At 45.1% G+C, this 16,395-nt stretch overlaps 1 protein-coding gene across 9 annotated transcripts in view; it reads right to left on the reverse strand.

Annotated features, from left to right (window-relative positions):
• Positions 1-16,395, reverse strand: part of LOC135401580 (CUGBP Elav-like family member 2) — a 254,196-nt gene that overhangs the window by 206,396 nt on the left and 31,405 nt on the right. For all 9 annotated transcript variants that reach the window (XM_064634073.1, XM_064634072.1, XM_064634075.1 and 6 more), the window contains one exon: positions 1,698-1,867. In XM_064634073.1, the coding sequence (XP_064490143.1) occupies positions 1,698-1,867 (170 nt within the window). The remainder of the gene's footprint in view (positions 1-1,697; positions 1,868-16,395) is intronic.

The following is a 16,395-nucleotide window of genomic DNA, read 5'->3' on the forward strand; positions in this document are numbered from 1 at the left end:
CGCTACCTTTTTCGGGTAGCGGGTACAACACTGCTGCAGAGTGTGTTGATTTATTTATGTACCCTCAGGTCGGGAGCCGGCGGAAGTTGTGCCCGTCGATGTTCGGGAGCGTTTCTTTCTTTTTTTCTTTTTTTTTTTTCTTTCTGCATTCACCAAAGTTCTTGCACAAATCATTACCCAATCTTTCTGTCACGATAATTGAGGTCGTATCCTCACGTTGTTCGTCGCCGTTTTCATTACGTGCATCAGCGGAAGTACGCATGAAAGATAATAAAGCGAGGGCAACTTTTTCAATGGTTCAAGTAATGGCGTGACGGCTTTTTAAACATCGATATATCGATATTTCTTTTAAAAATATCGATAAACAGTCAGCCCTCGTTTTGTGAACACTTGGTTGAGAAGCCAACTGTTCCCAGCCATTTAAGACTTCGATTTATGAATTCCGTTTCGTGAACGTTTTCTTTTTCTTTTCTTTTTTTTTTTTTTTTTTTTGAGAAACATGCGCTGTCCAAAAATCGAGGTTTGACAGGATCGACAAAGTATCGATATATATGTATCGAACTAAAATATCGATATTTTTGCATCACTAATCAGTAGGCGGACGAACTGATACTCGGAGGCTTCTTTTTTTTTTTTATCTTCAATATGTGTCGGACAACAATGATGCAAACACATCCGAAGAGAAACACGCTGAACAGTTACAGCGCTGAATGGCATCAAATATTGAAGACAATACTTCATTCCACGACATCGATAAACGCGGCGGTCGAATCCTTTCTATATCTCGACGAAAAACGTCCCAGGAACAACATGACCCTGATATGAAACTTGCTGTGGACATCCAATGCATTGCTGCTAATATGAACATCTCGTGGAATCATGGGTTCGCAAAAATCGTCTTTCTGGAGGCTAGTCGAAAGACTTCCCAAAATGCACCAAAGAAGGCATGCCTTGCCCTGGTCGGTAGATGCGTTAAATCATCCACCGAGGTCGGTACACACGTTTGTATTTCGCGCACGTTGATATGGTATTATGCGCGGCGCAATTTCCTATACTACTACACTCTAAGAAAAAAAAAGGAGTACTTTTACTCCTTTTGGGGACTAAATGCATTGCCACAAAAATAGTCCCTTTCGGGAGTAAATGCACAGGAGTAAATGAATGTCACAGAGTGGAGACTGCATTTCACGCGCTGGTGTAAGAGTCCCAGATACATAATTCGTGTGCATGCATGAAAATACTTTGAAGCAAACCGTCAACCGTGATATATCGCGTGATATAAAATCTTGCGCCATACATAGGGCACAATTTGCGAAGAAAGTTGCGCAAACTGTTTCTTACTCTGTGTGGCTGGAAAATTGCTACGTTGTCTGAGTTATACAGCCTTGTGTCGTTCAAATTCACCAAGGGCACATATTTACGTAGACTGTTGCATTCAGGAGACCATTCGCGAAGTTCAGTGACAATTTGCAGTCCTGGGGAGTAAATGTCGGGTTAGGGGACTAACATGGGGTGTAACTGCAATCTAGGGGAGTAGAAGCTGCAATTACTCCCCGTTTTACTTCTTTTTTTCTTTGAGTGTACACGCAGTTCTCAATGCATGTATTGTTGCGAATTAGCCTTACTCCCAAAAAGGAAGAAACCCTCTTACGAGAAAAAAGTCCAAACGTCTCAAAGAGCATCGCTGTTTGACTAACCTCTGCTAGTGCCCGTGGCCTTGTCTCGAAGTACGTTGATCTGGTAGACAGGTCCGAACTCCTCGAACATTTTTCGAAGGTCGTTCTCGTCCCACGAGCGTGGAATCTGCCCGACAAACATCTTGATGGCGTCCGGGTCCGGTTGCTCCTTGCCCGGTGAGTTCATCCTTCTGAAAAAGCAAATCAAATCTCTTAGCCAATCACCATCCCCGTGAAGTCGGCCCAAGACACCTGAGCGTAAGCACGCTAATTAGCATTCATTCCGTGTTTCCTATCAAAATCTTTCAAATGCATTACCCCGGGATGATAGAAACGAGAGCGTTTATTCGGGCCCGTTTCAATTTCGCTCACATTTCGAGAACATTTACTAGCGCAGAAATCCTCTACATCGTAGAGGGTGTCAGGTTCGTTCGGAGAGATCCATCAGCATGCATGAATGCGGCAGAATATTCGTGCACTCAATGATTCGAGCAATATTATCGGAAGATGCCACGAAACCTGCGTCGCATTTATAGATATAAAGGCCAGCAAAAACGTAAATCGTACACATAATTTCTTAAAGTCCCAGCAAAATGCTCAGTTCGCCTAAGAAACAATGTCTCGAGTACGTTTTTCAAACCCCTCCAGCCCCCAGTAGATCGAATGACGTAAGCGAGTTTCAGTGAAGGGTACCTGACGTCATCGTGCCAGATATGTGATGTCACGATTGCCAACCGGAGAACCTCTTCTCATTGGTCTAACCGTGAACCCTTTGGCAGAAAACGCATCGGCGGGTTTCGCGAATAGTCCTGTGCCATGTCTGCATTAGAAGGTCGATCACGACGAATGTCTTAAAAAAAAAAGGTATTTGTCGTTAATTATTTCGAAAATGAAATCCTCCTTGTAAAGTGGAATTATCTGACCGCCTCTGGAACACCTACGTATCCTCTATTCCGTCGGTACGCTAAAAATAAAAATGTAAGCTTTCCCACCATTCGAAAAGTTTTCCAAGTCGTCGATCTTGTAGAGGGATGGCGAAAAAAAAAATAATAATAGACAATAAGGATTTCCATTTGAATTATTAAACGAATGAAGAACAACAACGGAACGGTATTTCTACAAATTATTACGCAATACTGATGCGAGGGGCATCGCGTCATTATGGATCTTGGTCACGTTACATTCGAAGTGGTGGCACACCAGAGCAGGCGGGTGTTCAAAGGTGAAAAAGTGAGATACGGGTCCCCACAGTATAGTGCGGTGGCCGCCATTACACGCTGCTGTGACGTCACCAGTGGTGAAGAAAGATTCCTCCACCAAATGAGGCATTTCATCTTTGTCTGCCTGCCGGAGGTCGTTCGTGATGACACAGAACTTGAGGGAAAACACCCAGTCTCGTACCCTGTAATGTGGTTCACCGCCAGCCAACAATGACGCATTTTTTTAAAGACATTTTTATTGAAGACCCATTTTTATTAAGACAATGTCCGGAACTGCAGTAAAAGCATCAAATACTACAAGTTTTTAAGCGCTGGACAAAAGCATATATTACGCAAATAATGCTGACAAATGATTTTCCTACAAGTTGACACCTGTGTGAGGAATAGCTGGTGACGAGAATACCAATACGACGTGACACTAATAATTACGCTTTCGTTATTATGCCGTTAATAAATACGCTGTTACAAAAACGCGAGAAAATGTGTTTCTTTCTCGACACGGGTGTTAAACCGAGCTTGATTATGATTTCGAGCATCGCGTACGTTTCTTCACTCACTAATACAAAAGACCAAAACTTAAACCACATACGAAGAGCCATCTTTTTCTTACGTTCATTAGAGTGCGTTAGTTGCAGTAACACAGCGGGACTCTCGTTCAAAACAGCAGAAGGGAAAATCGAAATAAACAGCGATAAGAAAGAAAGAAAATTGCTCGAATATTATTAATAAAGGCTGAGCAGAGAGATGCCATCTACTTACGGTCTCTGTCGAGTAATGAATCAATTCGTCCCTCCAAATGGACACTCGTATTTTGGGGGGTCGAGTTAACAGCGTTCAGTTAAACATACATTCTTCGCAAATGCTGGTCTTAGGGAGTTTTAGCGAATCGTTTGCGCGCGAACGAAACGACCAATTCGGGTGTCGCGCATGCGCAATACGAATCGGTGAGCGAGTCGGGGGGGGGGGGGGGGGGGTCCACGCGTCCACGACCGATTGACATCGTGAAGCAAAATGGCGGCTGTTTGGACTAGCCAGGGGAGATGTGCCGAACTTGCTCGAGAGACCACAACAGAGCTGCCGTCTTTTGGCATGGACGGCGTAGCCTTCCGTTGGTTGTTTCATTCCGCTAGATTTGACTTAATCTTCCCAAATTCTTCGAATTGCTTTCTTAATTTCGCGTACGCATCTCGTACGTATATGTCAAATAAATATCCAATATATATTTCACACTACGTCAAATACGGATTATCACGTCACTACGGATTGCCGGTCCAGAGCCCTGGACCGGCAATCCAGAAGATGTGGGTTCGAGTCCTACAGCTGGCTAACCTTTTCAGTGACTTCATCGTTAATTTCTTAGGCAATTTGAGGCATTGTACGTATTTGTCCTTTATATGTTGTTCCAGCCTCACAGCATCAGTTCTCTCATGTTAATATTACTGTTGTTATGATCATCTCTGCCGCTATCGGTACCGTAGCCGATCCACAACATTTCCGCTGTGATACTGACTCAATTCTACACGCACCCAGAAGGGCTGTACGTATACGCAAACCAATGCACAGAGCCTTGTCTCTCTTCCCTCCCTCCACCCGCCCGTTTCGCCGTTCTGTTATATAACACGTCACTTGGACGTGTTACTCGCAAACGCGGAGCAGCTCCGCTGTAGTTAACCGTGTATTCACACGAGCGACATACCCCGCAGATCCGGAAGACGCGTAAAACATCATAGCTTTCTGAGAGCGAGCGCTCAATGTTCAGTGTTCACGTACACTGCTTAGCCGTGGGGAATATCCTGCGACACAGCCACAAGATTTTCCGTAGCAGACGACAGGAAAGACGCTGACGGTGCCGTCTGCTAAGTGTCGTCTGCTAATTGCGCTGTGCGCCACTGCTGATATTCCGCACCGTGTGAATTGCTCAACATAACGCGAGACGGAACTTCGTCTCTGTGAGCTGTGTTCTCGCTCTTTCTTCCTCTAGAAAACTCCGTGAGGATGTCGCCCGTGTGAATACACAGTGGGGGACAGAAAGTCGTCAGCTAACACTGTGAATTCCACAGGATGGCATAGGAGAAAGCCCATTGGGAGTGGCACAGGGGTGACACACAAACCCGCCATTGATGTAACTACCCTCAAGCGGGTGCTTTTCGCCCAAACTGCCATCTTGTCCTGGTCATACGTCATAAGAAACGTCATTTTGAGGTCATGCGAGTTTGTTTTCATGTCGTTTTAGCGCTTGCCGACATATTCCGATCGGCATAAAGCCAAGAGGTGAACGTATTTCGCCAGCGTACACTATACGGGGCTTCTTCCGCAACATGGTAGCCTATTCCTTCTCAGTTTCAGTAAATCGCATCGGCTCAGTGTGTCATAATGCCGGGTCGTCATCACATCTTTGGAAGTGGTCAACAGTACGAACTGTATAGGGTGTGTGCAGAAAAACGTGACCCGCATTTTTACATGTAACTCGTTGTCTACTTACCCGAGGAACTTCCGGTGGCGTACGATGGCGTATTTATGCGTGCGAAAGCTACAAAAAAATCCTGGCAGCCATACTCAGCGTAAAAAAATAAACAGAGCGCGAAAACATGGGCTTCCATGCATTAGAATAGGGCGGTCATCACGGCGCATGGTAGTGCATTTCAGTCTCAGGAGAGTTATATGCAGGCACCGCTAGGGGTACTGCCGATGAGCATCCATGTGGGACATCGTTTCGATTTATGCACCGATAGCTCCCCTAGCGGAACTTGAACACAACTCTCCTACGTCCACCATGTTGCCCTATTCTGATGCACGGAGGCCGACGTTTCCGTTGCTCCGTTTATTTTTTAAGCTGAGTATGGCTTCCACAATTTTTCTGCAGATTTCGCACGCATAAATGCGTCATCGTGCGCCACAGGAAGTTCGTTAGTTAGGTAGACAACAAGCTATGTGCCTAAATGCGGGTCATGTTTTTCTGCAGTCACCCTGTACAACAGTCTCACGTACAAAGCTGCGAGATTATCGGACGAAAATAATTACCGAGGTCCAAAGACGCCCCAAAGGGTGCATAGACACAGTACACGCTTTGTTTACAAACGACTTTGCAGCCGGTACCGTGCGCGGCCATCTTTAAAGTCACGTGCGCGTTGACGTTCGCTGTGACGTGCGACCGGGACCTGTCCAGAATGCATTGCGTTCGCCCCTTTCGTTCTATGGACCAGTACATTGGCCGTGGGGAGCGCGCCAAGTCCTAGGTGGCTCAAGGCCAGTTCCCGCATATAGCGCTTTGCTACGTAGCACTAGAAAATTGCGCTATATTTTCCTCCTCGCATTGCTGCGAACCGCTATAAAACCACTCTTGTCGAAGTATAGAGCCCCGGTCAGCTTTTCTAGCGCTATATTGAGCGGTGAGTCCGTGTTAGCCAATCGTGAGCGTCTTTCAGACGTGACGTCGCGGAAGCTGGGGCTTGCGTTGCTTCCGATCACTCGAAGCAGCAAGGCGGGAAGGAGACAACGACGACGACGACGTGAAAATGGCCACGAGTTTCACCTGCTGGTTGGTTACTATAGTTCGGTATCGCGGCGCGGAGTAAACAACCACGACGGTACCGGGGCATCACGTCGCAACGAGATATCCCGTGACTACAGCAGGATAGCGCTCTGTGCTCGGTAGTATGTGAGAACGGCAACCGGAAAAAAACAGCGCCAGATTTTGAGCGCTATTTTCTAGCGCTATAAAGCGAATCACTGTATGTGGGAACTGGCCTTCAGTCGGTAGCTTGTCCGCCTCAGTTTTAAGCAGGAGAGCTACCTACGGAGGTAGGCAAAATTCAATAGAGAGTGTATTGGCATCAAATGGAAGGCCGGCCAAAATTCAATAAAGAAACCTCTGCAACGGAACAGTTAATGAGAACGCATACCGTTGGCCCACAAACAACGGCGTTCAAGAGTGGAAACACCGTTTTGACGGTGTCCTCCAAAGCAACGGGTGTACGTATTCGAAAGAACCGGCTTTCCTCCTTTCACTAGCGCGAGGGTATGTAGAAATATGGCCACGCGAGGATACTTGACGGGGAACCCCTTCGCAGAGTTCTTTTCTGTTCTTTTTTTTTTTCTTCTCTTTCTTGGTACAAAAGTTTAGAAACTCAATCAATCACGTCCCCTCGCACGTAATTGCCGAGAAACAGCTGCCGCTCACAAATCCGATACCCGGCGCCCCCTTAATGACGAGCACATTTTCTCGGAGGAAAACGCTCGCCCGGAAAATGCGTCCATGTTATTCCCCGCACGACAGACAGCTCTATTATTAAAAAGGTCCGGAGTAAATTTTTGTGTGTCTCGAGAACTGCACCTTTTCCTGTCCTGGATGTTAGCTCAAGATACTGTCTTTTTTTTTGGGGTGGCAAAAATTTCTAATATTGACGCAAAAATGTGGCTCGCCGTCTGGCAGGCATTGCTCCGCCTTCTGCTGTTCGAAACAAGAACTGCAGATATCAGGCTAAAACAAACACGTTGATGCCCTAAATACTTTCATAAACACCTCGAATGAAGAAATAATTAGGATGAATACCGACCAAATGCGATAAGACGAACATATCAGTTCTCTCATCAAGTTCAAGATCAGTTCTCTCGTGCGATAGGACGTGTTTTTCTTCCCCGTCCTGACACGAATGGATCCTTTCCTTTCTTTTCTTCTTTTCCTTTTCTTCCCTTTTCTTTTCGTATTTTTTCTTTCCCTTTTCTCCTTCTTTCTTCCCGTTTTCTTTACTTATTTTTCTTTTCGTTCCCCTTTCCACTCCTTCCCCTTTTCTTTCCCTCTTCCCTACTTTGCCTATTTTTGTTTGGAATAGCAAGCCGACCTTCGTCTGGCTGACCTTTCCTTTCTTTTTCTTAATAAACATACCCCCCCCCCCCATTACACCTGGGACGAGAAACACAGAGAAAGATGACAATTTTAAAAACCCGCGTCTGGCCAACAGTCGGGTCGTCTTCTATGTTTTATTGTCCACGAACGTATGAGAAAAGCCTTAATTTCAACAAATCGGGAGGGCGGCTGTTTCATCGGCTGTACCCGCAACCACATTCCCGTACCATTTTTTTTCCCTCCCACGCAACCCGTCCGAGCGGGTCCAAAAAAGACCCCTATTGAGGGATGCGGGTGTCGTTCCTCGAAAGCAGAGTTGTACACGTTACTCGAAAAGGTAATTCATTACAATTACTGTTACTACTGCGCAAAAACTAATTCTTTACCGTTACAAATTACCTCATCAAAAATGCAATACGTTACCGATTAAAAAAATGTAACGCTTTACTTTTTCCGTTACTTTCAAATTGTGGGCCATAGATAGCAAAGCCAACAAAGCCTGCAGTGAATGCAACCACGCAGCTCTTCTTGCAAATTTTAATTTGAGACACCAACATACGTGATAAGTGAAATTCACAAATACATTTGAAAGCAATGTACAATACACATAGACGCGTTCATTACAGATTTGTATACACATTTAAAACAACATCGAAACATCCGCTTCGATTAGTTACTATTGTTATGTGTTCAGCCCGCACAATTTATAAATACAGTCACCTATTTTACTGTTGCTCCAGTAGGTCGCGGCTGTAAAGGATTACGTAGATTACGCAGTCTTCAATGGTCATTAGAACCAATCGTCATTGAAAGTGTGTGTAGTCACTGTAGTGCCACCTATTGTGTAACGTGTCAACCTGTCGGGGAACATGAATCCAATACTCTTTGGGTAGTTGACACGTCATACACATGGTGTCACTACACACATTTTCAATGGTCATTGGTTTCAATGATCGTTGAAGACTGCCCGTCTGACAGGGGTATAACATTGTCTCACGACAACGACTCTGCACCCTTCCCCCATCTCCTTACGCAATGATAACATTCATTCTGCCACGAGTTCAGCAAACATGACATGGAATACACACATTGACTACATAATCTCGAAAGCTAACCGTTCACTTGGCTTTATCCGTCGAACATAGATTAATACCCTTGCCACACGGGCAGCCTTCAATGATCATTGAAACCAATGTCTATTGAAAATGCACGTAGCGCCCCCAAGCGTGTAACGTACCGACCTGTCAGAGAGCAATGGATTCAATGCTCTTTGGGAAGTTGTTACGTTACACGCTTAGTGGCGCTACGCGCATGTTCAATGGCCATTGGTTTCAATAATCATTGAAGACTGCCCGTGTGGCAGGGGTACAAAACAATTAGCATATCTCGCTCTCACTCGCCCAAAACTGGAATACGCCTCCGCAGTATATGGGACCCCGCTCAAACAACCCTCATCGATAATCTCGAACGCATCCAAAACAGGGCAGCATGATTCGTATTCAGCAATTACTGCACCACAAACGTCAGTAACTGCACTGAAGGCTGAGCTTAACAACCTTTCGACCCTATAGCGCATCGTCGTACCATTTCAAAGTTGTCCCTCTTTCACAGATTCTTCCATACCATGCCCACAGATCAATCGCCGATCGTTCGTGCCGATATCGTATTCCCCCGTCTATGTAGACCATACTAATAAAGTCACACGTCTTCACTGCAACACAACCGCATTCTCCAAGTCATTCTTTTGTTCCACCATAGTCATTTGGAATGATCTCCTAGAACACATAGCCACCACAAACGACCACCATGTGGTCATTTTTGAACATTATACGCCGGCTAAACTGATCTTTGTTTGTTTTTGCTTTTCTCTTTTAGATTACTTGCAAAGTGTATTAAGTATATGTTCGCGTTGTTCAATGGTGTACTAACCCTTTTGTATTAAGTCATCTTTTCTTGTTCTTTTTTTTTTCTCTCATCATGCAAATGTTCAATGTATTTTACTTGTATTTTATATACTGTATTTACTCTTTTTCCACTGTAACTGTAACTATACTGCAAATATAACTTTTTCCCACCCCCCATGCAATGCCCGTAAGGGCCCTTGGGGTAGTATAAATAAATAAACAAGTAAATAAAACGAGCAACTCGTTGCCAAAGACCGCTTAAAATATCCGTAACTTGAGATTTCGTCAGTCCGAAGCTTTCACTGTGTTTACCGTGTCTCCTCGTGCAGTCTACGTGATGTGGAACGCAAGCTGTGCTCCGATGTTTTTACGATAGTTGACCGCAATGGACGCCTTTTGGAGACCTTTCAAAATGTGTGCCTTTCTGGACCGGAGAGGAAGGGCTGTCGGTGGCAAACCTTGCGCTTATAGGGTTACTTCTTTTGCCGACCGTTTTACGCCTTCTGCCGTGGAAGGGAACTCTATCCGTGTATTCACACGAGCGACATTCCCCCAGAAGCGGAAGATGCGAAAAGCGTCATAGCTTTCTGCTGGCGCTCGACGTCGTGTCTTCACGCACACTACTAACCGTGGGGAATATCCTGCTACACAGGCACAAGCTATTCCGTAGCAGACGACACTTAGCAGACGACAACGTCAGCGTCTTTTCCTGTCGTCTGCTAGGTGTCGTCTGCTAAGTGTCGTCTGCTAAACGCGCAGTTTTGCCACTTCCCGATATTCCGCACCGTGTGAATGCTCAACATAACACAGGACGGAACTTCGGCAATGTGAGCAGTGTTTTTCACTGTCTTTCACTTTTTTTTTTCTTGAGGATGTCGCTCGTGTGAATACACGGCATTGGGCCAACAATTTACTGGCATAGGCTATATAGATTAGATTACGCGAAGACTTTCGTAAACTGTGGGGAACCAAAGTAATCGATAAAAAAGAACAGACACAGCTAGAAAAAACATAAAATAAAAATAAAATAAGAACCTCTTCTGGAAGAGCTTTCAGAATGAAGCTGTCCTGTTGAACGCGTAGAGACACAAAATAAGGGAAGAACGTCTCGCTTTGAGGAAAATCCCGATGGATGTTTTTGATCGCGCAACACCGCAGCTCCATTTGCGTTGGGCGCGCGTCAAAGAAACGAGAAACGGATTCTTCCGAATGGCTCGGTAAATGCCAATCGGAAGCGACAAATGCGACCAGCATCGATTTCAGCGAGGCTAAACCCAAATTACGTTTCAGCTTTACGAGCGAGGCACCTTGCGTGTATATAGGTGTGGAAAGTGCAGCGTCCAAGTATATGTTCACCAAATGTAGCTTCTTCGTGTGGAATTTGAGGGTGAAGAGAAAATTTCTTCCAAAGAGAGCCATGAATAATAAAGGCCCCATACATGCTGGTAGCTTTTTATCCGGCGTCACCGCCATCTCATGATGGAAACGAAACGGTGAAAAATCCCTGCATTTGGAAGGACCAATATTTGACAGATTTTGGGCACCTTCATGACTGACTCGTGGCAAAATGGACAGGTGCGAAAGGAGAACGTAAAAAAAATAGTAAAACTTTTTATTTCGTTCCTTTTGCCTTGTAGAGACAGTTGTTACAGAGTATTCTATACTCTTTCGCCTTCTACACTGTGAGAACTTGTAGAAAGTTTATCATTCAATATTCCAATTTCGATATGCTTCTCTCGCGAAACGATTAAACTTGGCAAATTCTAACTGCCATTGCGATATGGGGCCACAGTGTAAAACTCGGCAGGTCTGTGTGTGTGTGCATATAACCATCATCCGTCCACTCTTCGTTGATGCTATCCGGGCTGTTTTCCTAACATAGTGCAGGAGGCTCATACCTGCTGTCATTCTGTAGATGAGTCTCCACTATAATGTGTCCGAATGATCTGCGTTGGTCAGATGTGTTGAGAAAAGTTGTTCAGGATAATTGTGAATTTCTTCTCGCGCACGATTTTATAAAAAACATGATCCGGTTGAGAGTGTGTCCATCTATAGTAACTCTCAGGTATAGGTGTTACGTGCGTTCCTTACTGTCTGTGCATCGTTCGTAGCCATTACAGTGAACTCTCGTTAATATGACATCGTATAATATGACCCCCGATAATATGACATACGCGCTTTACGACCATATCTGTACTATATTATACCATACCGTACCGTACCATACCATACGTTCCTGGGGTACAATTTAGTGAAACCTCTGCAAATCCCTCCCCCCCCCTCGTTAATATGACAATTCCGCGTTATGACCAAAATTTTCGGGAACGCCCATGGTCATAATAACGGGGGTTCACTGTAGATAGTGCGGAATGGCAAGAAAATATGTGTGTCTCCTAACCAATTTAATAAATTTCGAGCCAAGTAATTAAAGTACTCGATAAGGAACAAAAATTTACCCTCTATAACCGGGGTTCCGGGTTTTGCGAGCTTATCTTTTGGGATATTCGGAAGGGTGTTTCTCGGAGTTTACCACAGAGACATATAATATGTACGAAATTGGTAGAAATATATTTCGGGATGGGTTCTACGGGAACTTTCCCTTTTCCCTGTCCCAAATGACCTTCCTGTAATAGCCCTCGATAGCAGGAAGGGTGGCAATCATAAGGCCGAAACTCACAAGGCCGAATTATCAAAAGACCGAAACTCAAAAGGCCGAAAAATCAAAACATCGAGCAATCATGAGGCCGAAAACCAGAATGCCGAAAAATCAAAACACCGAAATATCACAACGCCGAAAAGTCACGAAACCGAATTATAGAAACGCTGACAAATGAGGAACCCAGGATAAGAGAACTGGTATTCCAACTGCGATAAAAAAATTATCTCTACAGATCAAATAGAATAAACTTGTTGGGAATTAATACAGCAAATAAATCGTTATGATTTTCGGCCTTTTGATAGGCTTCCTAGCAGGAAACCATCCTTGTCGTCAGAACATTTTTTTTTCTTGCACGGTTATTACTGGAACCCCAAAAAGCCGAGTTGTTCGGGTAAATCTCGATGGCTTTCAATTTGATTGGCGTATGTGTTTTTTTGTTTTTTCCGGATAAATCCGAAAGCTCAGAACCCTGCCTATATAATCCAGCACCGCGCGGGTCCAATTTGCGCTAAAGTCAACATGGCTGGCACTGCATTTGTCTTTCGTTTTGCCGGGCGTGGATACGGGAGAGGAACTAAGAAAAATAATGGTCTTTGTTCCCGTCTGGAATGTTTATGCAGCGACTACATCCAGAGAGGAGATCGAACGTCGGTGTAGGAGAACCGCGTCCAGAGCTGAAACGCCACAAGGTAGAAACCAAATACAGTCAACCCTCGATTTATGAACACCCTCGGTTCCCCGAAAAAAAAAAAAAAATTCATAGATCGAGGGATTCATAAATCGAAAAATCCGTCAAGTGAGTACTATCGAGCGAATGGCCCAGTATTTCCGAGTTGGGATTGTGTTTATAATGTAATATATTGCGTAATTTTGCTTTCGACCACGCCTTCTGCTGTATCAATCTCACAAAGAACAGACTTTAGCACATTCACACTCTGTTTATTATGCAATACTAAATTGTTTTATTTTGCTTTGCACCTTCCGCTGTGTCAATCTCGGAAAGAAGAGATGTCAGCATCGTTCGCACTCGACTTGGCTCGGATTTCCTCCGGGATTTTTAACATCCGTTTACGTATTAATCTCCGGGTGACAGCGGATACCTTATTCATCAATTGAGGTCAGGAACACTTGGTCGCCCCTTGTGCGACCCCGGAAAACCCGTTTGTTGTTCGGATTTCGAGGGGTTAAGAAGTTCAGCTAACATAAAAAAAGTCAAGCGCCATAAACGCGAAATAAAATCACAATATAAGTGTGGTGAAACAGGCGGTGAGTAATTGTCCAGCTTCAACGGTTCTGCCAGCAATTGTGAGCAATTTGGTGAGCAATTGTCCGGCCTCAGCAGTTTTTTGGTGAGCTATTGTCCGGTGAGCAACTTTCCGGTGAGCAACTGTCCAGTGAGCAACTGTCCAGTGAGCAATTGTCCAGTGAGCAATTGTCCAGTGAGCAATTGTCCGCGCCCCGTTAAGAACCGAGGGTGCAATACCTGGAAAACGTTTTGTCCATTCAGGCGCATTCATAAGACCACGGAATAATCCCTTTGAAGGTTTCTGTTGGGCAACTCCTAGTTGGTTCCCAGAAATTCCATTCATTATTCGGATATCGAGGTTCATAAAACGATGGTAGAATGCATGTAAAAAGTTTGGTTCCTCGTGCTCGTGTGCATAAAACGAGGGAATTCATAAATCGAAAGCGAATAAATCGAGGGTTAACTGTAATATATTTTCCACCCCGTTTTTGACATTCATCTAACTTTCATTTCATACTTGCGTTGCCTTATACGTCGTACACGTTTTTAGCTTTGCGACTCTTAAATTCACCTTCGTTTGGGGCCATGTTGTCAGGATTACGCTCCAGTATAGTGGCGTATGCCTGTAAAAAGGCCTATGCCTCGTTTTTCAACGAATGGGGAGAGCGAGTGGTAACACTCGGTCGGCTGTGATTTGTTTCATCAGTTATCCGCAACCACGACCCTGTATTTTTGGGCGCGCAGGAACATGTGGTACCATTTTTCTGCCCACACCACCAGGGACCATTTTTTTGCTATGCAGGGCGTTCTCGTACATATTTGTGCACCCAACGACGCAACAGTTCGTCGCGGCATTACTTTAGCAGCTATCAACTCAGGCGCGGCGTCACGCGAAGCAAGGTGAATATTGAAAGCGTACGAATAACCCTCGAGAAGCGAGCGGACTCACACAACAAGTTCTTATGGCTGCCGCCAGGATTCTCCGTGGCGCGGCGGACGCTTTGCACGAAGCGTATGGATTAGGGTACATTTATGCTGCAGCATCGCTGCTGGCACATGGCACATCGCTGTTTGGCGATGACGAAACAAACACATGTATCTCTGTGGGCGCGTTCATGCTGCAGCATCGCTGCTTGCCAAAGATGCACGCCATGATCATCGCCACAACAATGCTGCCAAACATGTTTGAACATGCCCGGGGACTACCTGACTTCTGGCGATGACAGGTCAAACACAGAGCTTTCTGTTGGTGCATTTACCCTGCAGCCTGGCTGCTCGCTTATCCTCGCCGCTGCTTGCCGCTCTGCTCGCTGCACCTAGGAATGTAAACATGTTTGTCTTCCTGGTATCATTGATGACTGGCGTCTTGAAATCCGACCTGCGATTGGTTGTGATGAAGTCGGTTTCCTCCTTCCCACTTTTCCTCGTTTCCATCCTTCCACAGTGAACGCTGCTAGGCGACTGATATAGCGAAAGCGAGCAGCATCTTGAGCAATCTGCAGGGTAAACGCACCCTAGCGGTTATGCGAGCAGCCATGTGCTTGAAGCTGCAGCGAGCAGCGATGCTGCAGCATAAATGTACCCTTACATAGGACGTGACGCGTGCAGTGCTTGTCACGAAACCGTAGAAGAAGAAGAAGAAGAAAAACGTCGGTGCCGTAGATATTACCTCGCTCATAATCCACCCAAGATATTCTCCCTGCTTTTTGAGCCAGCAAACTTTCTTCCTCCAGTTCTCCTTCATCATCAGTTTTCCCTGAACTTGTTCGAAAGCAGCGTAGTAATAACCGCCGCCCGCGTTCCGCCGCTCATAAAAGCATAAAACGCTGACGCTCTAGGGTGTTGGGAAAAGTTGCCGAGTGAGAACGTTTGTTCGCCAGGGGGCTGCCAAGTCGTGATTGGTGACTGTGTTATATACGGACACATAACGGTTTTGGGAGATGAAAATGTCTCCGTACTCTCTACGAGAGGGTATATATTGCGGAACATTTGTTTTGCAGGGATGAAGGTCTGGTAAAGAATCGTTGCTCTTGTGCGGGAGCGGAGAATATACTAATTTCGAGGAACACACGCCTCATTGATTATGCCAGTAACGCCCCCTCCCGTGTACGTGTATATGATAACATCGAATTGCTTTACATTGTCGGAACTAGAGTTGTCTGGCAACGTAAAAGACGGTATGTGTCTTATCAATATTCTTTAGTTTCACGAGTGTGTTCAAGGCCCTCCAATTACCCGTCCACCCCTATTGCACTGTTAGACGCACTGTACAACCTGTCAGACGGAACCAGAGAAAGAAAAAAAAAAAAAAAGAGAGAGGGAGCTCAGAATGTGGCCCAGGGAAGAGCCTCGTTTCTTTCGTAATTTCCTCTCATACATGCCGGCATCGTCAAAAAATTCACAGTTGGGCGCAGTGTATAACTCTCAAATGAGAATTTTTTAATGTTACATATACACGTACTGTAAGAATCGTTTGTTTTGCTACGACACACAGCCCCTCCACCTTGCACAGCAAACTTTTATTTCTTATCTATCCAGCGTACGCCACTTTACTCATTTCGATATCCCGAATAATTTTGAAATTATACTCGCAATTTCGTGACACCCAAAGGCATCGTATTCCTTAATTCTTTGGACAGCTTTATCTGTTGGGGTCGGCCAGGTTAACGAGCTTGCCTTGTTCGGCGGCTTCTTTTTTTTTTTCTCTCTCTCTCTCTCTCTCGCTCTCTCTCGTTGCCGTTTCCAAGTTAAACTCGAATGCAGTTAGGCTAAATTTGAGCGGAACTGCAATTCCTTTTGCAATCAACTCGAAAACAATAACATGCAGGGCTGGCTGTTCCCTTT

Source organism: Ornithodoros turicata, chromosome 7, assembly GCF_037126465.1.
Source record: "Ornithodoros turicata isolate Travis chromosome 7, ASM3712646v1, whole genome shotgun sequence".
NCBI lineage: Eukaryota > Metazoa > Arthropoda > Arachnida > Ixodida > Argasidae > Ornithodoros > Ornithodoros turicata.